The sequence below is a fragment of the Sceloporus occidentalis genome, unplaced genomic scaffold (assembly GCF_023333645.1).
Source record: "Sceloporus occidentalis isolate IW3139 unplaced genomic scaffold, rSceOcc1.0.p SCAF_3, whole genome shotgun sequence".
NCBI classification, from domain to species: domain Eukaryota; kingdom Metazoa; phylum Chordata; class Lepidosauria; order Squamata; family Phrynosomatidae; genus Sceloporus; species Sceloporus occidentalis.
Window position 1 is genome coordinate 51570311 of NW_028316983.1, and position 24978 is coordinate 51595288.

General features: G+C 39.9%; 1 protein-coding gene across 1 annotated transcript in view; it reads right to left on the reverse strand.

The window, feature by feature from the left end:
* The window catches only part of RAP1A (RAP1A, member of RAS oncogene family), a 134202-nt gene that overhangs the window by 27034 nt on the left and 82190 nt on the right, over positions 1 to 24978 (reverse strand). The window contains exon 3 of the mRNA XM_089514413.1: positions 5665 to 5748. Within this exon, the coding sequence (XP_089370539.1) occupies positions 5665 to 5721 (57 nt within the window). The 5' untranslated portion in view covers positions 5722 to 5748. The remainder of the gene's footprint in view (positions 1 to 5664; positions 5749 to 24978) is intronic.

The window sequence follows — 24978 nt, forward strand, 5'->3', positions numbered from 1 at the left end:
AAGTGAAGGAAGGAATACATAATATATCTATTATGTACATAGTTAGTGGTATACACTGCTTTGATCAGAAACCTTGAGTGGTTGGAGAATAATATGAGCCTGTCACCTATGAACTTCAGTGGCCATTTTCAGGGTTCCTGTTAGATAGGTGACTACCGAAGAAAAGGTCTGTCTTGATGGTGGTGTCCATATTATGGACTCCCCCACTCAGAAATGGCGACTTTCTTGCTATCTATTTCTTCCTCTGTATAAAAATGAAACTAGTTGTCCTGTGTAGAAAACAGAAGGTTACTACTTGCAGACAATAGCACTACATTAGAAATTTTAGGTGCTCAGAATACTCTGGTTTGGCCTCAAAATTGTTGTTCTTGAATAAGCAAACTTCAAAGGGAAATGGCACGGATAAAATGCTCAGTTAGAACTTATTGCCTCCGGCCTGAATTATAATAAAGATTTCCGTCCCACAACTATTAACAACACTTTGTTCTGCTAGAGTGTTTGTTTTATTGCTGATGTGCATTGTCACTGCTTATTTTGCATACTGTTAACATAACAGTCTATTTTTCAGTTTAATTTACATCTGACTTCACATTTCCCCCCTCTAAACTCAATTGTGTATATATCTGTCAACTGAGGATAATACTTCATATATGAGATGAAGTGACGTCCATGGAAGCCTCAGCCATAATAAAATTCATTAGTTTTTACAGCAAGCCTGCACAACTTGGAAGGAGGAACAGCCAAAATTAAGATTGGCTAAAGTTGTTTGAGCCGCCAACAGGTTTAGGTGAAATGCAGGACATTTAGGTGAAATGTAGGACAATCAAGAAAAATGGAGAACATGACCCAATAAAATCTGGAAGCATATAAATATGTAAATCCATACTTTTTAGCCATGCTCAACATTGTGGAATCCCTCCTCCTAGGCAGGAGTGCTGAGATGGGGGACATGTCTGGGAAAAGGAGGGAAAGTCTGGTCACCTTACCAAGGGGCAAGGCATCCCCTCCCCCCTCCTTTCTTTTCTTCCTTCCTTCTTTCCTCTCTTCTTTCTTTCCTTGCTCCCTCCCTCCCTTCTTTCTTTTCTTCTTTATCTCCTTGCTTTTTTCTTTCCTCCCTTCCTCCTTTCTTCCTTACCCTGCTTCCTCCCTCCCTCCCTCCCTCCCTCCCTCCCTCCCTCCCCTTTCTTTCTTTCTTTCTTTCTTTCTTTCTTTCTTTTCCCTCCCTTCCTTCTTGCTTTTCTTGTTCCCTCTCTCCCTCCCCCCTTCCTTCTTTCTTTCTTCCCTCCTTTACTCACCTCTTTGACACCACGTCAGTGTCCTCGGCGGAGTCCAGGCCCCAGAGACATCTAGCAGCTTGCCGGCATCAGCGGGGGCCAAGCACAGGCCCCTGGAGAGGCCTAGTGGCTTTCCTTCTAAATTCCTTTAAATACTGCCACTGTTTCAGCCCAAAGACTGACTTTTATAAACATAATTTTGTCCTGTCACAACACTTCCTGGCAATATACTACTAAACCATTCCCCAAAACATGGGTGAACCTCAGTGCTGAAGCCCATAGAGCTGCTCACCTCTCTTTCACCCTGGATGCAGCTTTTGACTGGACCAACACCACCAGTAGCTCCCTGAGTACATAGGGCACATGAAGAAGGTGATTAAAGAGCATGGATGACAAGTTAGAGGAAATGAAAGAGGCATAAGTGGCTGGCCAAGTGGATTAAGTGGCAGGACACGCATGAGGGAAAGGATCAAAAGAATAGCAAGAAGGATGATGAAAAGGACAGACAGATTAAGCGGGTCATGAAAATGCAACACCAAGGCCTGCTGTTGTGGCACCTTCTCCTCTTTCACTTGAACAGCTTTTCACACTGGACACTGTTCAATGAAGTAAAGGCCTACCATGCTAAGGAGAATGGGAATATCTTCCTTTCCTTGACTAAAAAGGGATCAGATGATGTTTTGAAGTAAATTACTGCACTTTTATAATTAGTGAAATTATAGTGTTCAAGACTCGAACTTGAATCAGGGTGTATCATGATCATTCATCTAAATAACATAGGATGCTATCACAGAGAGCAGGCAAGAGTCACGAATACATGATTGAAAAATGTAATAGTGTGATTGGGGGGAAGATTATCACACCCCCGTGTGCTTCTCCCATTCGTGTCCCGTGTGTAAACTGTAATGAACGGGAGTTTCTGTTATTACCCAATGATGCATCCATTACAGTTTACACATGGGACACAAAAGGAAAAAGCACGCAGGGTGTGTGATAATCTTCCCCCCCAATTGCACTGTACCATATTTAATCATGTTTGCATGATACTTGCCTTCCATGTGATGGAGTCCATAGCTAAAGTAACTGCACACAAAGCCACTTTATGCATGCCGAGTTTATCAATCCAGAGATTAAAAATGTCTCAAAACCTTGAAAAGTGCAATCTAGTAAGAATTCCTTTCAAAACTGTGGGCTAGAGACAGCATATAGAGTGAATACTTAATGAAATTGTACATAAGCTGCTATCAACAATTTTTGCCTTTACCTCTCAATCAAGACAGCAGTAAGCATAGTACAGAAACAGAAAGCCATGAATGCATTTCTTGGAAAATTAGATGTGTAATTGTACAGGCAAGATTCCTGCACACAATTTTTTTTAAAAGAAGTAGCTCAGAGAAAATAACACACTGGTAATAAAAAACCATGCTTGACAGAACCTATGCCTAATTTAAATGTTTGTTATTTTGCTAACTATGTTAACCGCCATTGTCCTCATATTTCTGTCTCTGAATAACCTACTATCTCAAAAGCGGGAGGTTCTTATTGACAGGTAATTTTTTTTATCGTATTAGAAGATGTATTGAAGAATGAACCCTTGTCACTATAGCTAGCATGATGAGGTTTTATACAATGCTGACACCAAACTGCTACCTCAAATCCAAGCACCACCTGTCAACTACGTCTACCAGCTAAAACAATTCTAATGTATCAATGAGCTACATCCTATTCTGGGCAAGTTACTAACTTTAAGACACCCTGGATGGCCTATGCCATCACTATTGTCTATGCTGACTAGGCACCATTTTCAAATTAAATTGTATTCATACTTTGTTTTGGAAACAACATGAACAGGAGTAGACTGTCAGAGCATAGTAGCTAACTTCAAAAGCAGTTTTGGTTTATTATGGCGGTATCCAGACCAGTGCTTTGTGCCGGCCTGGTTACGTGCAAGGGTTGCCTTGAGGTGTCTTTTACAGACGCTCCGCAACCCTAGCATGTAACCGCGGCATCAAAATGGCAGGGCCCTGTCTACATGGGCACCGCCATTATGACATCACGACTGCACCACAGCCAAACAATGTGTGATGTGCACATGCCGCTGCAGGGCGCTTGTGGCGCCCTTTCAGCAGCGCCGAAAGGAACTCTGAAACGGAGCTCCTTTTGCCGCGCATATCGCTGGCTCAGCCTCTTTCTCTCTTTTCCTGCCGCTGATGCCCCAAGGACACCCCTTTCCAGGCTGCGGGGAAGCGGCATTTTGCTGCTTCCCCGAGGCCTGGAGAAGCGGCAGATCGGGGCTTCCGGGGCTGCCGCTGTGGCTGCTGAGGCCCTGATCCGTTGGGGAAAGGGTGGGTGCAGGCTGCCCCAAATGGGCAGTCTGTATCCCGCCTATATTTGCTATATGGGTGAAACCAGTCTGAAACTAGTACAGTGAGACTCTCACATTCACTGGTTTCCCTTTCACAGATTTGATGATTTATAGGTTTGATGTATTGTATATGTTACCTCTAGGAATCTCTAGGTCCTCCCAATTGGTTCTATGGTCAATTTTCACTGGAAGTTGACTATACAGTCACGCTGGAGGACCTAGAGATTCCTAGGATAGAAGTATTCTCTCAAGTAAAAAAAAAAGCATTTGCAATTTTTATTTATATTTACATATATATGTGCTTTCCCCACTTTTGTGTGTGTGTGTGATTTGCTCCTAAACCTCATGAACGTGGGAGCCATCTGTATTCCTGTCTCTGCTCTTTCCATAGACACACTCTAGCTTACTTATTTCCTCTTCATGGTTTTATATAAAATTTTCATTATGAATAAAAGCATGTTAAAAAGACACTTTTTTAAAAAAAAAAGTGTTCTTCTGTCATATCACTTTCACAAGAAAGGAGGCAGTGAGGCACAAAGAGTCAGAGAGAGATTGTCAAGGTGTGCATTTTCAGTGCTTTCAGCTTCAAAAGTACTATATGAGCAGATGGTCAGAGTGATGTACAGCCTTAAAAATATTTCCATTCATAATCCTATTGCTGTTCCTATAAAGGTGAAGAGAGCTCTTGTTCTAGGGCAACTGAGGAAGCCCAAATCTAACACTGTTTAGTGGACAATTTGGCTTTGGGTTTATTAGCTACCTCACCACAACACAAACCCTTCTGAGAAAGCATTATGTACTCTTTGGGACATGAGGTGTCCCCTTCCCAACCATTCTGGTTTTACTATTGTTAAGCATTATGTGGTCAACCACTAAAAATGGTCTCATCCTGCTCTTGCAGTTTTTAGTTTATATGTCTATTTCAGCACCACAGAGAATGGCAAATCATCAGTCCTAGAATACAAAAAACTACAACACCTGTAATTCATTGTCTTCGAAGACCGACACCACACATCCTATTTTATTCAAGGCTTCCTGTCACTTAAAACAGGAAAACAGTAAGTAGAGAGGAATAGTAATTTAAGGTTTATAATTTAAAACAGACACTGATGTTTTCTGGTATTTAAAATATCTTATTTTTAAACATCTAACAATTCAGTTAAAAGGCTCAGTTTAGAGCAGTGCTTCTTGAGCTATATGATGTGTTGGACTGGCAGCTTTTTCTGCAAAGTGCCTGGGACTGCCACCATGTTTGTCATGTTATTACCATGTTAGCATAGTTTCTTGGAAACGTCCTGTGGACCGGCAACTGATGGCTCACAGACTAACATCAGTTCATGGTATACAGCTTTCATCAACAAACATACAATCAAAGACATCTCACAAGCTTTGTGACTGCAATTACAACTAAAAGCAAAGAAAATGTTTTCCAAAGAAACGCCTCTTAACCACTGCAGAATCTTAGAGATAGGCACTTAATTACAATTTGTTTGTGCAACATAACATGAAATCATAAGAATCCAGAACAAACATGGGCCAGTTGCCAAAGAAGATGCCATCACAGGTCCCAGTCCTTCCCTGCCATATCTTGGATATCTTTCTCTGTAAGTAAGACACTATTCCTATTGCAAGTACCTTATGAAAGCCAATATTTTTCCCCCATGTGCAATAAAGTGTAGTGGAAAGTACATGTTTTGCCAAGGATAAATAAACAAACATACAGATGCAAGAAAACTGGCATACATTAGAGATGGCAAACTTATTACAGAATTTGAAGGCAAACGCCTCCCCCCATTAACTCTTAATTCCTCAACATTTAAATCACTTCCTTGTTTCTTTATGACCTCCAAGCTAAATACTCCATGTTTTACCCCAGAGCAATTGCAGTACAAAACTTTCAGCTATTAATTATGGCAATAACAGCCAGTGTTGTGAATTCCAAGGCTAGCTTTTAGACAAAACTAATTAGGATTTTTAAAAACATTATTATAATAGTTGTTGTAGTATTATTATGACTCAACTCACCAAGGCAGACTTTCCCACACCGCCTGATCCAAGGACCACTAGCTTGTACTCACGCATGATGTGGTCTATACAAATACTGACAGTCTGAAAAAGAGAAGAAAATAGTGTGAATTAAACATTCTCCATTTATGAAATAATACATAGTATACTTACAAAGCATATAAGGCTTCTCTGCATACTGCTACTATGTCTCTGTACTCACTTGCATCAGTTTGTTCAATGGTAGATATTCCACTTATTCACTACAGGCGCACCTCAGTTAAGAAAGCCCCTGACAAAGAAGCTCCTTTTTATGAAATATTTTTATGCTTGCCTAACCCCTACGTTTTCCTCCTTATCTTCTAGTTTGAAGATTTTTTGGCAGCATCAGCATTGGGAGGATGTGAATGGAAGTTTGTGAAAACAAAGAATTTCAGTGTTGTGTTGCAGTAGTGTTCTGTAGTATACAGAACATTTTAGCAGGGAAAGTGTGATTCTGTTCTAGCTGATTATATTCTAGCTTTGTGTCCTTGCATACAAAAGGCAAGGTAAACAGCAGTTGCCTCCAGAATCCCTTAGTGAGCATGTGAGAACAGCAAAAAAGAGATAAAAGGGGAGAGCAGATAAGTCTGCTTCACCAACTATTCCCAGCATGTTAAAAATGCATAGCTCTAGAAGTATGGTGACCAAAATGGAAATCATAAGAAAAGTGGGCTCTGATGAAAAAAATAATAATCCCTGGATGCATTTTAGAAGAAGCCTGAAAAGTGGCTTCCTCTAAAAAGGTCGATTTCTTTTTGTTTACTGGTGCAAGGCTTAACTGACCTGGTTGACTCACTTGTGGGGCTGCTCTTCTTTTTGTATGATGAAAGAACTTATCCCTATTCCTTCTGCTACTTCTGTTTCTGGTGCCAAATTTTCTATTAAAGTAATACCCAGGTCTGATCTTGGTAATGAAGCAGGATCGGTCCTAGTTACTACTTTGAAGGAAGATCACAAATAAATACCAGGTGCTGTAGGTTATATTTCAGAGGAATGAACAGGCAAACCCACCTCTGAGTGTTCCTTGACTAAGGCCTGTTACAGACTGCCAAAATAAAGCTGCTTCGGGTCTCTTTGGAGGTATGCTATTTAAATGATGCATGGATCCTAAGAGTCCGGAGGTCACGCCAAAGCCACACTCCATTCCTAAACACTGGAGTGCAGCTTTGGTGCAGTTTCCGGATTCTTAGGACCCATGCATCATTTAAACAGCATACCTCCAAAGAGACCTGAAGCAGCTTTATTTTGGCAGTCTGTAACAGGCCTAAGAAAACACTATGCAATTAATGGGGTTGCCATATGTCAGCAGGAGACTTGAAGGCATGTACACACACACACACACACACAACACCCAGGAACATGTCTACTTTGTTAACTGAGATATACCTATATTTACATTTATGTGACTTTCAGAATTGAGTGGAGACTTGAACATAGCTCTCCCAATTTATCACACCAATACTGTAACCACTATACTACATTGGTTTGATACAAGCCTGATGGCTGTTCAAAATATGCAGCTGCCTTGTTGGCCAGACACTATTTTTGGCTGTTCCTCTATCACCTCTCCTTCCAGTTTTCTAATAAACACAGAAGAATGAAGGCTGGCGCAATTCAACTTGCTTCAAGGCTTCAGAAGAGATCAGAGAGATCAGCAGAGGACTTGTGCCCTGCTCTGAGTTCTTCACAATGGATGGAAAATTTGTGGAAGAGGAAAACTCACACATAAACATTCACCAGAAACAGCCCACCTTGAAAATTACAATGAAACTGGGGGTGCACAAACAAGCAGATCACATAAAAAAATAGTTTTTTGGGGCTTCTAACTGGCCATCAAATGCAACAACCCTTGCATTTATATTGATATTTATTTATATTTATCTTGTCTCTCCAGAACAGAATGAGACATCAGCAACACCAAACCCATTACAAAACAAAGCCTGATACAATACTGAACTGACAGAAAAATGCACTGAAGATAATAATTAAAAGCTTTGCTTAACAATGCTATTTTAGTTTATATATTCTCTTTGAACAAAATATTATTTAGATGCAGATCTAACAATTTTTTTTTAAAAAAACCTAAAACTAAAACGCAAGCACACAGAGTAAAACTCCATTCTCGCAATATCTGTTAGAAGTAATTTCTAACATAAACTCCCTGCCTATGCATTTTGAACAGCTACTGTGTTTCCTCAAAAATAAGACACTGTCTTACATTTATTTTTCCTCAGGAAGACACACTATGGCTTATTTTCTGGGGATGTCTTATTTTTATTAAGTATGGTACAACAATTTACATTTATTCAAATACAGTTAAGTCTTCTTCTTCTGGAACATCATCATTACTCTCCAAACCCAGAACCATCCTGAATTTCTTGTGACTCCATTTCCTTTAGAACCATTGGCCCCAATCTTTCTGCTCCTTTCCTGCCCCCTTCTGTTCTGCGCTGGGCCTATCACTATGTCTTATTTTCGAGGTATGGCTTATATTACGCAAATGCTTAGAAATCCTGGTACAGATTATTTTATGGGTATGTCTTATTTTCAGGGAAACAGGGCAGGTTTACAAGCTTTTAAAACAGCTGCATGTGATTACTTGGTAAGATACAAATCTTTGTTCCAGCCATTTTATTACTTTTCACATAGGTAAATATGGATAATGCACTAATACAACACAGATAAAACAACTCAGGTTTCAACCCATGCAGCTAGGATATGAAGATACAGCTGGCTTGTAACAATCAAACAGGAGAAAGCAAAAACATAGAAGGGGTGTTTGTGTGTGTTAAAATCCAGGGGTTTTTGTTCACTTGTTTTCTGTTTTGGAAAGAATACATTTTCTCTCCCAAACTCATAATCACATTTAATTGACTATTTCCCCCCAGAGTGCTAGTGTTCATAAATTTAAAGATCAAATTCTTTTTTTATTTTTTTAATTATATATTTTATTTGGTGTTAACATTCTGACACATAAACAATGTTTTAGCAATGTAGAATTTCACATAATTTTCATACATTCTTTGTGTTTTTCTTAAAATTAACTTCTATAGATCACCAAGTTTATTATTATTTTCTCTTTTACTTAAATTCTATTCACCCTATCCCACCATTCTTTTTTTATATATTATTTATTTATTTGTTTGGCACAAGATTGAGCAATTTCTGTCTGTATTCTTTTTCTCCTCTATTCAGAGAATAGTTTACACAATTTATGTATCAAATCTGTGAATAACAATATATAGCTATAGCTATATACTGTACAACGATATCTAATATTGATCTATTAAGATATGCATAGTGTGACATCTATTAGTCTATTCTGTCTTTACCACTTTTTTCTGGATACTTGGTGAATAAAGCGGATGCAAGGTCTTGATGTTGTCTATTTGTTTATCATTTCAAGTAAAGATTTAGGTAAAGTAATTTACTTAATATGATTCCTATTGAAGTAATCTAATTTAGGATTAATAATAATAATATCTGGGTTACCTTATGTATGACAGAAGTAAAGCCGTTAAATTCAGCTTTTATGTGTTATCTATATCCAATAGTCTTTACAGAAATTTTTGAATCTATCCCAGTCTTAAAGATCAAATTCTATATATGTGGTGAAATATTTGTCTTCATGTATTTCAACGTTGTTTTTATTATTTACCAAAACTCCTCCACCTAAAAGAATGTAAAAGAAAACAAAATGGCTAAGCTAGTTCTACTGAAGGACAGCCATTGTCTTCTTTCCTTTTAACTGGTCTATGACCATAATACAGAGCCAGCATGGTATAATGGTTTGAGCATTGGACTATGACTCTGGAGACCAAGGATCAAATCCTCACTGGGCCATGGAGACCCACTGGATGTCACTCTCTCTCAGCTTCAAAACACACTGGAAAAAACCAATCTTGTCAAGAAACCCCTGTGATAGGCTTGCCTTAGCATCACCATCAGTTGGAAGCAATGTGAAGAACACAACAACAATGACCATAATAAATTTCTTAAAAGATTACTGATAGACAACCAACAAATAAAACAACCGGCCTGTCTCTTTCACACACTCAAACAACACAGCAATCAATCTATCTACACACACCATAATCATCCATTATACTCATCAACATAGAACACACATACACAAAAACACATCTTTTTCTTCCTCCCGCTCCCTGCCAAGATTATTTCCTTGCCATCACTTTCTGCACATTTCTCGCAGATTCATTTATTTGAAAACTTACAACCTCCTTTTTCATCTACACAACCCCAGGCCAACATATCCTTCTTTTTCCCCACACCTAAACAGCTCTATAACCTTACTTTACCTTTTTTCTGTTTACTTCATGTGCCTGCAAAATATTATTCCTTTTTTCGGGACCCCAATCCCCATTCCTTTGTCCATCACTGCAATGTTTTACATTCCTCTTTTAGAAGGTATAAATGGGTTCCCTAACCATGAAATAATTCAAAAGGACATACTGTTAATCAATCCACACATTTTACATCATTGATTTCATAAATAATTATTGGTTAAACCAAGGCTGGAGAATATAAATAGGCTGAAGGCTTGCACATGCTCACCTGGGAGTAAAGAGAAGGGATTATTTCTGTGAAGACAACTATAAGACTGCACTGTTAATGGATCCAACTGAAAGCTGTACAAGCACATGCCTAGCAGCAACTAACAAACAATTACTATGCAGTGCATATGGGCAATCTGAGCATTAAATCTCCACCCAGAAAAAAGCAATGCTTTTAAGTTCTTTAATGTGCTTTTAAAATCAGTATACAGAAATCATTATACAGATATAGAAGGAGCCCCTAGACCACAGTTTCCAATTTATATGTCACAAGAAACTGTGGTCTGAGAAACAAGGATAGCTTTGATTTGGAGCATATAAGGAAGGGGAAAAGGGCACAAGATTAATTCTTGGGTTGATAACAATAACAATAACAATAACAATAATAATAATAATAATAGGATTTATTTATATGCCGCCCAATCACTGGGAATCTGGGCGGCTTACAACATAGGGGATAATAAATGGTCTCTGCCCTCAGGCTTACAATCTAAAAGACACGACACAAAAGGAGAAGGGAATGGTGAGGAGGGGAGGGGATCAGGTCCAGCATTCTTCTCTCCCTCTGAGGCCTGGACCAAGGCAGATGGACTGGAGGGAGGGCTCTTTTTCTTAATAACTATGGTTTAATTGGATCAGGACCATAATACCAAATTGGAAGAAATTAAGTATGAAACCAAACATAGTGGGGTTTACCTCCAAGATTCCAATTTATGGAATATTTTTTTTGGGGGGGGATACATGATACCAGATTTTAAGAATTGAGGTGGAGAGAACATGCAGTTAAAATCACAGTGACAACAATTACAAAACCAGGGGTTATTAAAGGAGAAACAGCACCATGTGAAATGCCTTTCAGTCTTCTGAAATTCCTGAATATCATTAAGAGACACCAAGTAATAATGCAAAAATTATGTTCTTCTATTATTTGATGTCAAATGGTATGAAAACACAGCTCACATGGGTGAAGCCTTGTAGCACTGACACATAAGGTAACTAGAAGTGAACTCTTGCCAAGAAGGCTCTCCTTAAAAATTCTACCCTCAGACACATTAATACTTGCTTATGCAATTTATTTTTTTCACAGTCAATTGCACAGAAGTATGTGCAATTAAGCAAGAAAATTATAGTGGTGAGAACACCAAGATTACTTTCCCATCCCCAATAGAGAATGATTTAGGTCAATATTTTCTCTCTGTAAAAGGTCAGGCCTCACTTGCCATTGCCAGCTCAGAAACCTTTCTGCTCTTTAAAGCAATGTTTGTGCCTTTTTATGGAAATCTCTCCAGTCACTAAGCTGCACCAGAAAACCTTTCATTCTCTTCAAGATTACTCGACAAATAAGGAAAATGACAAAACCAACGATAAACATTTTAACAGTGTTTACATTATAAACCAGCCTTCGCTGCCCCAACAACTGGGCCCAGCCAAGCCATGACATCACTTGCTAATTATCTTTACAAGATAGCCTACTCCCAAGTAAGGATTCAGAAAAGCAAAAGCAATACCCCAGTTCTTTTGTAAAAATCGCAATCCCAATGGCTGTCACAAGATCTATGAGCTTCCCAGCCATGCCTTTTACTTTTCCTAATGCCCCCAAGAAGCATACCTGAAAAAAGAACAAAACCAGAGAGTGCGACTTGCCCAAGATCACCCAGCAGGTTTCCGTGGCTAAGCAGGGATTCAAACCCTGGTCTCCAGAGTAAGTAGTACAACACTCAAACCACTATACCACAATGGCTCAGAAACACAATAAAAAAAAGTGTGCCAAAGAGAAGACAGCAGGGAGGGGGCCAACTGGACCTCCATGGAATGAGTTCCACAACTTGAAGCAGCCACTGAGAAGGCTCTCTCCCATGTTCTCACTAAGCATGCCTATGATGGTGGTAGGACCAAGAGAAAGCCTTCTTTTGCAGATCATAAAGCTCAGGCAGGCTCATATAAGGAGAAATGGTCCTTCAGATAATCTGGCCTTCAGCCTTGCTGTGTTAAGAAATTTGTGTTTCATTTTTTCTGCTAAAAACAATATATTTCTGGGGTACTGTTAAATTGCCACTTTTACACAGAAATATGAAACAAATATGAAAGTGTATATACAAATATGAAAGTGTATATGAGATGAGTAGTACCTACGGCAGTATTTACAGACTGGTCTCTAAGCCACCCATAATATAGCCTTTATGCTGCTGATGGTGAATTCAGCCTCAAGCCTGAGTAACTGTTCTATAATATCAAGGAAAACCTGTGACGATTGGTACCTGAGCTCTTCCATCCTCATGATCATCATCAGGCACTGAACTTCTCCCCTGCTAAGAAAAAAAAGTCTTTCCAGAACTATGATTCTTTCTCATAGAAATGCTTGGTGCTTGATTAGGCAACACACATACCAAAATCTAACAGGCCAAATCTAATATATTTGTGGTAGCAGTTCCTTTTAATTGCACATAGAGATGTGTGCAGACTGATAATGGCCACAAATGCAATCACTCAAGTGTTTCACTGGTGTTGTAGTATGTGTGTCATTTAGTTAGTAGGTCATGAGGATAACAATTCTCTACTTGTGCAAGCATTTGAGTCAACTGTTCTGCCAATTACCCTGTTGGCTGGCAGCTATGGAAAGAGCACTGAAGTTCTGAACAATGACCACATTGGTTCTTCTTGAAAGAATGGCTTGCAAAGGAATCTTCTGAATAGCCATCTGTACAGTTTGACATTGTGGTGAACAGGACACAAGACTGGGGACCAGGAAGTTAGGAGGCCAGCTCTTGGCTAGTGAGAAACTGTGTCATGCACCTTTTAACCCAGCCTTATTCTTGGGAAATACGAGACAAAAACACCCAAAATAGGTATTTTAACAATTCTGCTAACAGATAGGAATTTTAATGAAATGACATTTTCTGTAATTCAAGTGTGACCATTTTTATCCTCCACCTAAATTGCCAGATTAGATCACTAATAAAAGGTTAAAATTCAAACATCACAATATAAGTCTTTAAATCTAAGCTATGAGAACCACAAGCATAAATGACAATTAATATAAGGCACACGAATGTGAAAACATTAGAATGTCAAGACTTAAATTAGAGGACACAAAGAAAGTTTGGGTCCAAATGAATCTGAAATTGCTTCTTTGCATCCAACAGGGCTTTGGCTATGCAGATGTCTTGATCAACAGTCTCATTCTGTTAAACATTGGGAACTGGCTTTAAATTAGGGAGTTATGACATGGCATTGAGATAGACCTTGAATGTGCTTATAGCAGACTTCTGTATTGCATCTTGTATTCACATTAACCTGAATTTGACTGTCAAAATTTGCATTCCCTACTAATCTGGTCACTGTAGATATTCAAAGATTAGGTATGGTACTCATTCAGGCAAAACAATGCTTCTAGACATTTTTGGTAGCTCTTTGGGCTACCAAAAAGACATTGTACAGTAACTTCATCTTTTTCATCTTTGCTCTTTTTGATGGGGAAAAAGACAGAAGAGTGTGTGGAAAAAAGTGGGAGGGTTACAAAATAAAGACAATGAAGTACAGACCAATCCCATAAGATTCTGTCAATGAGGTAGGACTATCACACAACAAAATCTTCAGCTGTAAGAACACTTAGAAATTACTGGTTGTCTAAAAGAGGCATGTTATATGGGAGTGATCTTCAAGCAATACAGTTGGCTCTCCTTATCCACACATTATTAAAAACCACAGATTCAAGCATTCATGCCTTGAAAACATTTTAAAAAATATTTAAATTCCCAAAAGCAAGCCTTGATTTTGTCATGTTACATGAAGGACACCATTTTACAATTTCATTATATTTAATGGGACTTGGGAATCCATAGATTTTGGTATCCATGGGGGGGGGGGGGGGCTTAGAACCACCTCCAGCAGATACCAAGCGCCCACTGTATTACATCAGGGCCTTGCTAATGCACATACCATATGCCACTGGCACCACAGTAAGCCAAAACTGAATTAGTTGGTCATCCATTTTACACTCGTTGCTTCAGACTTCAGTTTCTCTCATATGCACAATACTGCTACCTGGCTTCATTTCCTCACAGAAATGTTGGGATGTTTAATTAGATATATAGTTTTCAGCCAGAAATGACAAACAGCAATACAGGAGCAGGTGCAGTTTGTCTTATCTACAGTAATCAGACACAACTGCTGATGGCCTGGACTGAGGTCCTTCACAGCATCAACTCCATTTTCTTGAGTTCTACAAGTCTGGCCTTTCTTCCATCTGCCTGGTGCTGAAGGAATGCAGATGATTCTTGGTCACCTAACTGCAACATTCTTCCCTGGTCTAGCTAAATCATATTAGCTTGGTGTTATCTATGGAATGAAGTTCATTATTTAATTCCTGCAATGCCAACAAGATCCACCGTGCTGGGGGGAGGGAGGAAGCTCTTGTATTTGGGACTTTAGATAGAACCAGAATTTTCAGGGAAATGACAGCAAGGTTTTCTATTTATCCAGTGCTTCTCCCTTTACAAATCCCACAATACTTGAGCATTGTACTTTTGGAAAAAGCCGTAACACAGAATCAGTACCTCTTTATAAATCAGAGGACTCACATTAGTTCCCATAAATCTGTATATAACTGCATAACACAATCTAAACAGGAAATACTAGTGCTATCTGGACAAAAGGTCAAAGGCTTAGTATTCAAAGTGAGAGTGAGGAAAAGTAACTAAGCTAGGAATGGAAAACTGCAGCGTCTTTACAGATGAACAGTCCTAGTCAAACTCCCTCAAAAGTTGTAAGTAGAAAACTATGGCAACTAGGTTTCTGTGGAATGAAACATGTTTGAGAGCAACTGAATTAATGTGCTGGAGTCTTTTGATAGCTTAAAGATTTAACAAATATACTGCAGCATAAGCTTTCAGGGGACTAAAGCCCTTTTTATCAGTTGAGAGATCAACTTGTTTTGGAGATATAAAAGTCACTTCATTAATTTATGAAACAAAACTCTAGAGCAGCCTTCTTCAAGATGGTCCTTCCGGATATGTAGGATAATAACTCCCACTATCTCAATCCAGCATAGACACATTTGTTGGGGTGTATGGGTGCCCGACATGTCTCTCTGCATACATAAATGCTGAGCCCCTATAGATCACGAAAGCAGCATCCAAGTGAGAGAAGGCTTCGATTTTATACTTCAAAGTACAAAGCTGCAGCTAATCCATCACATTTAACCCACCTCCACTACTGTCGCTTCATCCAATTTTCCTTCTGTGCTGTTACTAATATATGAGGTTTAGATCTTTAAAATTTGCTATCACAGGGTAGGCAGTAAAACTAAGTCACAGATGGCATGAGAGAATTTGGAGCACTCATATATTCATTCCTTATGACTGTGCCTAGACACAAGAAATACTTATGTGTTCACAGACGAAAACAGGCATAATGATATATAAAGAATAAAATAAAATCCAAAATCCATAAGCATGCAATGTCTTAATTAGAGTCAACTATAATTTAACAACAGTATTCACGCTCTCTGATTTTCCAAAATATTGTGTCGGGCTAAATATGCTGCATAAACTCATGTATCAGTCTAGAAATTTTAGTTAAAAAATTTACTCAAAATGCCTGGGTCAACTTATCCATGGGTCAATGTAAGTACTGTACTTTAAATCAAGCAAAGTTATCACATTAAAGGTTGTAATCACTGCTAATGTAGTCACCACTACCTTTGCCTTTTCTTTCTTTTTGATATGTGTTTTCTTAGCCCTGCCCACATCTGGTTGCCTCCCTCAAACATCACACACCCACCATTTACAATAGCTCCTTCTTCATCCATCCAGACTGTAGTGTGAGCACAAAGAGTCACACGCGCTGGAATTTTGTAATTCTTTGGCATCATTTTCTTTTGCTTTGGCTTTTACATCTTTTGTTACATGCCCCTAAATTTTACCCTTGACTTATCCCAAAACCTGCCCTGGACTTACACATGAGGCCGACTTATAGCTGTGTATATACAGTATATAAAAAATAAAAATGAAGAGAGTAGAAGTTTTGGCTCGATGTTTCAAGCCACTGAAGACTATGATCAGTACTAAAGTGGATAGCCTCAATGAGTTTACTTATAGGAAAGTCATGACATATGACAGCTAGCAAAGGCTGCTGGAATGAATGATATGCTGAGTTTTCTAAAATTTGGAAGACTCTCCAAATTTGACCTAGTGCACTAGCTAAATTTAACTTGTGTAACAGCTTTACTCGTGTAAGGACTGTTGCTTTATATTTCTGCCATATGCCACCAAAGAAACCTTTGTTTTCCATCTAACGCTACTGGTGGATATCTGAATTGCTACCATCTTTGCATTTGAGGAGACTCAAACTATCTTTGTGTCTGTGATGCTCGCTTGTTTTATATCTTCATGTAACTCTTACATTTACAATCATGAACAAATTCACAGTTAGACTGCAGCATTTTATACATTTATTTACTTATTTATTTATTGCACAGCTGCTCTAGGTGTCTCCTGTGCCCCTGTCCACATGAAGAGAACAATATGTATAACAATAAATTAGTTAAACTGACAGGGCACTTAGGTTAAAATTTTGGCCATCTTTTTGTGGCGCTACCCTTCTACTAAAAGATTGCCCTGAGTAGCAACATTCACTTCCTAAATTTTTCAAGTCTAAACTTTTCTACTGGAAACAGAAGAGGGGAATTCATAATCGTGGATATACCAGAAGGGCTAGTATGAAACAGGAAGTTCTATATTTAATCTTTAAGAGAAGCCAAACATTTTAAGGAAAGTACCACTGAAGCTTATTATTACTTAAATTATTTCCCACAGATCACTGGTAAAGAAAGGCAATGCAATTAAATAATGAGATAAAGATTAAGTTGTTACTCTCCTACTGCATCAGTTTAAGCAAGATTTTAGGGAGAGGGCATTCGTAACAGAAACACATAAGACTGCTTTACACATCTGCCTGCCCTTCCTGCAGCCAGAGCAGCAATAGATCATAACCACATAGGATTAATTTTGTTTTATATAGGATGCATATAGCAGTATTCATGATGCTTGTGCAAGCACACAGCTTTTGAATTATATATAAGTTTTATACACACTTTTAAATAATAATAATAATAATAATAATAATAATAATAATTTTTATTTCTATCTTCCCGCCTCTCCCCATGGATCGAAGCGGGATCACAACAAGGTTAAAATCACCAAGTTAAAATTATAACAACATTAAAACCACAATAAAATAAAAACTTAAAACCTAAAAAACATCAAATCTAAAAACAATAAACATTGGCTCAAGTCAGGCACAACTCCAAGACACGGCTAATAACACTTATGATTTGATAGTAATATCTGGAAGTAATATTTAATTCTTAAAAGTCATGGTTTGTGATCAATCAGAAACAAGAAGTAGAAGCCATGAATGTTGCTTCATCGCAAAGGTTCACTGTATCTAGAGTACAAAGTCCTAAACAGATGGAACAAGAGAACAAGCATACACTTTTAAGGTATAATGTACCCATACATTTCAGCAGAACATAGAAAAATACTGTTTTGTACTACAGCTACCAGAATCTCACAGCCATTGGCCATGGAAGAACAAAAAAATTCTGGGAACTGAGGCATAATAAAGACTTTCTTCCAAGTTCCATATTCTGAGCTCAAAAACACAGTTTGGCACGGTGTCTGTCTGCAATAAATATTGCATTTGAACAAGAATATTTCAGTTTAATAAGCCTAGAGGACACAAAGAATCATAGAGTTGGAAGAGACCGCACGGGCCATCCAGTCCAACCCCCTGCCATGCAGGAAATCCAAATCAAAGCATCCCCAGCAGATGGCAATCTAGCCTCTGTTTCAAGACCTCCAAGGAAGGAGACTCCACTTCACTCCGAGGGAGTGTGTTCCACTGTCGAACAGCCCTTACTGTCAGGAAGTTCTTCCTAATGTTGAGGTGGAATCTCTTTTCCTGTAGCTTGCATCCATTGTTCCGGGTCCTGTTCTCTGGAGCAGCAGAAAACAAGCTTGCTCCCTCCTCAATATGACATCCTTTCAAATATTTAAACAGGGCTATCATATCACCTCTTAACCTTCTCTTCTCCAGGCTAAACATCCCCAGCTCCCTGAGTCGTTCCTCAAGGGCAAGGTTTCCAGACCTTTCACCATTTTAGTTGCCCTCCTCTGGACATGCTATAGTTTCTCAATGTCCTTTTTGAATTGTGGCGCCCAGAACTGGACACAATATTCCAGGTGGGGCCTGACCAAAGCAGAATACAGTGGCACTATTACTTCTCTTGATCTAGACACTATACTTTTATTGATGCAGCCTAAAATTGCATTGGCCTTTTTAGCTGCCGCGTCGCACTGTTGACTCATGTTCAACTTGTGGTCTACTTGGACTCCCAGATCCCTTTCACATGTAGTTTCATTCATCCAGGTGTCCCCCATCCTATATCTGTGCATTTCATTTTTCTGCCCTAAGTGCAGTACCTTACATTTCTCTGTGTTGAATTTCATTTTGTTAGCTTTGGCCCAGCTTTCTAGTCTATTCAGATCATTTTGAATGTTGATCCTGTCCTCTGGAGTATTAGCTATTCCTCCTAATTTGGTGTCATCTGCAAATTTGATAAGTATGCTCCCAATTCTGTCATCCAGCTCATTGATAAAGATGTTGAATAACACTGGGCCCAGGACAGAGCCCTGTGGGACTCCACTGGTCACTTCCCTCCAGGATGAAAAGGAGCCATTGTTGAGCACCCTTTGGGTTCGGCCGGTCAACCAATTACAGATCCATTTAACAGTTACTTTGTCTAGCCCGCATTTTACAAGCTTGTTTGCAAGAATGTCATGGGAAACCTTGTCAAAGGCCTTACTGAAATCAAGATATACTATATCCACAGCATTCCCTTCATCTACCAAGCTGGTAATTTTATCAAAGAAAGAGATCAGATTTGTCTGGCATGACTTCTTTCTCTGAAACCCATGTTGACTTTTTGTGATTATGGCATTGCCTTCTAGATGTTCACAGACTCTCTGTTTAATGAGCTGCTCCAGAATCTTTCCTGGTATTGATGTCAGACTAACTGGACGATAATTGTTGGGATCCTCTTTTTTCCCCTTTTTGAAGATGGGGACAACGTTTGCCCTCCTCCAGTCTGCTGGGATTTCTCCTGTTCTCCAGGAATTTTCAAATATGATTGCCAATGGCTCCGATATTACATTTGCCAGTTCTTTTAGTACCCTTGGATGTAGTTCATCTGGTCCTGGAGACTTAAATTCATTTAGATTAACAAGGTATTCCTCTACTATCTCTTTACTTATTCTGTGCTGAAATTCCCCTATTCTGTCCTCTGCTCCATTCTCCTCAGGTTGAGCACCCTTTGCCTTTTCTGAGAAGACTGAGGCAAAGAAGGTGTTGAGTAATTCTGCCTTTTCTCTGTCTTCTGTTAGCATTTTGCCATCTTCTCCACGCAGTGGCCCTACCGTTTCCTCCTTCTTCCTTTTGCTGTGGACATATCCAAAAAATCCCTTTTTATTCTTTTTAACCTCTCTAGCAAGCCTGAGTTCATTCTGCACTTTAGCTTTTCTGACTTTACCCCTACAAATGCCTGCTATTTCTTTGAATTCCTTTTTTGTGATTTCCCTCCTTTTCCATTTCTTATACATGTTCCGTTTCAAACTTAGCTCAGTTGAAAGTTCCTTAGTCATCCATCCTGGTTTCTTGAGACACCTCCCGTTTTTCTTTCTCACTGGAACTGTTTGAAATTGTGCCTTCAGTATCTCCCTTTTGAGAAACTCCCATCCATCCTGAACTCCCTTCCCTTTTAGTATTTCTAATGCGAAACTATAGTCAAATAAAGATTTTTGCAATTTCAATAGGATGCCAGGAAGGAACAAAAGAAGAAGTTGCATGTGCAGGAACAAGACCCATTCATATTTTAGTTTATTAAACCAAGATACAAGTATCTGAATACAGCGACTGTGCCTTAATAGACTGTCTTCTGAAATGAAACATCACTTGAGCAACCATCCAGGAACCAAAGTGAACAAGAATAAGACTAGCAACATAGAAATAGCCAAAGTTTAGCCCAACAGACTTTAGCCAATCTAATTAAATGTATACAAGAACTGTGCCTTTCATTTATACAATCTGCAAAACTTTTATTAGTTAAATCAGGTCTCTTGTTGCCTGGTCAGCATATGCCTGGACAAGACGTTATCGGTTTTAAACAGATTCATTTTAGATGGACTGCACAGCTCATAAAACAATTAACATTCATTGCTTGTGGATCCTAGTAGAAACAAGTAGACTCCCAAGTTTATTTATTACTTAGGTTAAACAACATGATACTCTTAGATAAGGAAGTACATGTTGTTTACTGATACATGAATTTAATATACTTTCTGTAATTGTAAAGTCCCACCATGAATTTTTGAGCTGGAAATTCTGGCCAAAGTATAATGCGTTATATTGAAGTCTTGATCTTATAAAAGTCCCCCATGTATACTATAATTGAGTAGCAGCTGAATAACTCGAAGTCGACTGTCAGCCTTAGGATATAGGTCAGCAATACTCACTTTATATTGAATAAATATATGCACAGGAATTTAAGTGGGTTGCTTAAAGCAATGCTGGCAAAGCTTAGAGTGAAACCTTAGGAAACGACTACTGAGCAAGATTCAGTATGGTCCACATTTTTACTTTATTTTTATATTACTTTCTACATTTTCTATAATATCAGAAAGTTTTCTGGGCAGCTGACAATAAAAGTTAAAACCATCAGTGTAAGCTCATAAAACCACAACTACAACATAGAGTCAGTCACAAAGGATACAGTCAATACAAAACATACAATAAAATGAGCGATTTCAAAGAAATGAACACATCATAAAATCACTAGGCGATTTTTTGGAATGAAAGACTGAAAAAAGCTGAGGAGGGGAAGGATGAAATAGGCTTCATCTAGCACACAAAAGACTCCTATGTAAAATGCTAGGTAGGCACTTTTCAGTGATCAGTATATAAATAAGATGCCACCACTGAACAGTACTTTTATACAGGTGCCACCCATCACATTTGATTGATCTGGCAAATATGGATTCAAAGCTAAACGATGGATAGCCTTTGCAGAAAGAGGACTGAATCTTCTTGGCAACCTATGGCGCGTTAGGGTTAGAAAGGGGCGTATTAGGGTTGAGAAGGGGCGTCCCTTCCGGACACCCCTCAACCCTAGTACGGACTGAGTCCATACAAAATGGCGGCTCCCGTCCACACGAGGGCCGCCATTTTGATGTCACGGATGCGTAGCGTCCGGACGTCGCACGGCAGAAGTGATGCCGCGAGTGCGCGATTAGCGCCTCACGGCACCACTTCCAGGGCGCAGAAAGAAGCGCCATTTCGGCACTTCTTTCTTGCTGCACCCGGGAACCACGCGGTTTGGCTGCTGCAGTTCACAGACGTAGCAACCGGCAGCGGCAACAGAGCACCCTTCTTGGGCGCTCTGTAATGAGCCTATATTTACTTTAACTGGAGCTTACACTGGTTAAGCACTTTTCTGGGCATTACACTAGGTTGTATGCAGTACCTCCCTTTTCTTTTGGCTGTTTAATGGCAATTGGGTGGCGCCCCCCATCACACAGCCACTGATTGATTACAAGGGTGTCCCCAAGCATCAGCTAACATCAGCTAACCGTCACTTCACCACTGGGAAAAAAGCAACAAGCTTTGCCTTTTGAGCCTCAGCACAAGTATACCAGCAGAGATATATACTTCACCAGCAACCAATTGGTTCTTGATCTCAGTCTCAGTTCAGTAGCTGAATCTGGCAGTTCAGCACAGAGAAGGAGTTGTAACTCAGACTATGCAGGAAATATTAATATATATAGTCAGGAGTTACTAAAGAGAGCGTAGGGACAGGAAAAATGTGCAGTATTTGGATATGAGGAAAATGGTGATTATGAATGACAAAAATGTAGATTAATAAAAGCTTTAACTATTGTGTATGCAACACTACAGAACTGTTTCACTAACTCAGCTTGGGTGAACAGATAAAAATACTTGTGAATTCATGACCAGATTGTATAAATCATGTTATGATATTATGTTTCATCTTTCCTGATCTTATGGATCTCTCAAGCCTAATAGGTCTTTCTGGAAATTGAGTCCTCATTTTCCCAAGCATATAGACTCCTTCACTGGCATCATAACCTGTCCCATCCTGACACAAGATTCGGGGTCGGATCAAGGTTTCCAGAGAAAATGTCCCATGACCAGGGTTTGGCTCATGATACCTATACAGTATTTGAGGTTGTAATGGAATTTCCCTACAGGTAGTACTGCTCTGGGGTATTTTTGCTTTCCCTGTCATGGGAACTTCTCTTATCTGAAAAGGCCATCTCAAAGTTGCATGCCATGTCAGCATCTCTTCTGCTCATACAAGTACTTTTCTTCTGCAACATTATTAGTTACTCTAAGTTGATCCTTGGGAGAGTGGATGCAGGGACAGACACTCTAGCCTCATGGCAGGAAGATGGACTACTTGTTTATAAAGACATTTCTATATCATCTTCCAGCCCTAGTAGATGGAACAGAACAGCTTAAAATAAAATTAACAGAGAGCTTTAAAACCAAGCAGAGTTAAAATGTTTGATTTCTAATTAAAAACCAGGGGACATGTTTTCACTGCCTGCCAAAAAGTTATCAGGGACAAGCTGCTAACTAAATTTAACCTTCCTTGGAAGGAGATTCCCCAGCTAGGATTATGCCACAGAAAAAGCATCATCCTGCATTGTTTTCAACCGAGCTCCTTTTATTATGGCATAGAAGTGGGTTCTTGAGAGAGGAAGAATGCCTTCAAAAATCCTGGCCTGAACCTACTTAGGACTTTACATATATGTAAGCCCCAGCACCTTGACTAGACTCCTCTAGTTCTGTCATTTGTTAATACAGTACCTACTGTAGTTGACAACAAAGATGGATTCCTGAGGGCTCTTGGGGAGTTTCCTGTCACCTTGGCAGGCGATTCTGTTGAAGCCCTGACCAACCTTTGGAATAGGGAAGTGGCCACGGCAGTGGACACAATCATTCCTGAGTGTCCCCTCCACGGAGTTGAGCCAAACCAGCCCCCTGGTTCTACAGGGAGTTGATGGTGATGAAGCAAATGAGACAGAGACTAGAGCGACGTTGGCGGAAGACTTGGAGTGAATGTGATCGAACACAGGCTAGAGCCTATTTGAAAACCTACTCTGTGGCAATGCAGGCAGCGAAGAAATCATTTTTTGCTGCCAGCATTGCATCTGTAAGGAGCCGGCCAGCAGAGCTGTTCTGAGTGGTCAGGGGCCTTTTACACACTCACCCTCAGGTAGAGGATACAGACCGCTCGGAGGCTCGCTGTGAAGAATTTGCACGGCATTTTGCAGATCCGCTCCGACTTGGATGCTACAGTTGATACAGTGTCAGTGGATGCAACCTTGGTTCCTATCAGTCCAGTGTTCATGGATACTTTTCAACTTGTGCAGCCTGATGATGTGGACAGGATCCTTGGAGAGGTAAAAGCCACCACATGTATCTTGGACCCTTGTCCTTCTTGGCTTGTTAAACAGGCCAGAGGAGGACTGACTGAATGGGTAAAGGAGGTCATCAATGCCTCCTTACAACAAGGCAGAATTCCATCCTGCCTAAAGGAGGCTGTTGTAAAGCCTCTGTTAAAAAAGCCATCCTTAGATCCCACAATAATGAAAAACTATCATCTAGACCGCCTCTCTGGGATGGGGCTTGGAGGTACTGTTTTACAGTGGTTCCATTCCTTCCTAGAGGGGCGAACTCAGAAGGTGGTACTGGGGGACTCCCGTTCAACCCCCTGGCCATTGACCTGTGGGGTCCCTCAAGGTTCTGTGTTGTCCCCTATGCTGTTTAACATATACATGAAACTGCTGGGAGAGGTTGTCCGGAGTTTTGGGGTGCGGTGTCATCAATATGTAGATGACACTCAACTCTATTACTCCTTCCCACCTCAATCCAAGGAGGCAGTCCTGGTCCTAAACCAGTGCCTGTCTTCAGTAATGGACTGGAGGAGGGCAAACAAGTTGAAACTTAATCCAGACAAGACAGAGGTGCTCCTGGTCAGTTGGAAGGCAGATCGGGGAATAGGGATCCAGCCTGTGTTAGATGGGGTCTCACTCCCCCTGAAGACACAGGTTCGCAGTTTGGGGGTACTCTTGGACTCAGCTTTAAACCTGGAGGCCCAGGTCTCTGCTGTGACCAGGAGTGCTTTCGCACATTTAAAACTTGTATGCCAACTGCGCCCGTTCCTTGAGAAGCCAGATTTGGCCACGGTGGTACATGCCTTGGTTACATCCCATTTGGACTACTGTAATGGGCTCTACATGGGGCTGTCTTTGAAAAGTGTTCGGAAAATTCAGTTGGTTTAAAGAGCTGCTGCCAGGCTATTAACAGAGGCAGATTACAGAAACCATACAATGCCCCTGTTGAAACAGCTTAATTGGCTGCCAGTTTGTTTCCGGACACAATTCAAGGTCCTGGTTATTACCTACAAAGCCCTACATGGCTCAGGTCCACACTATTTGGCAGACCGTTTCTCTTGGTATGAACCGGCCCGGACTCTAAGATCCTCTGGGGAAGCCCTTCTCTCTGTCCCAACATCATCACAAACACGGTTGGTGGGGACACGAGAGAGAGCCTTCTCAGTGGCTGCCCCTAGACTCTGGAA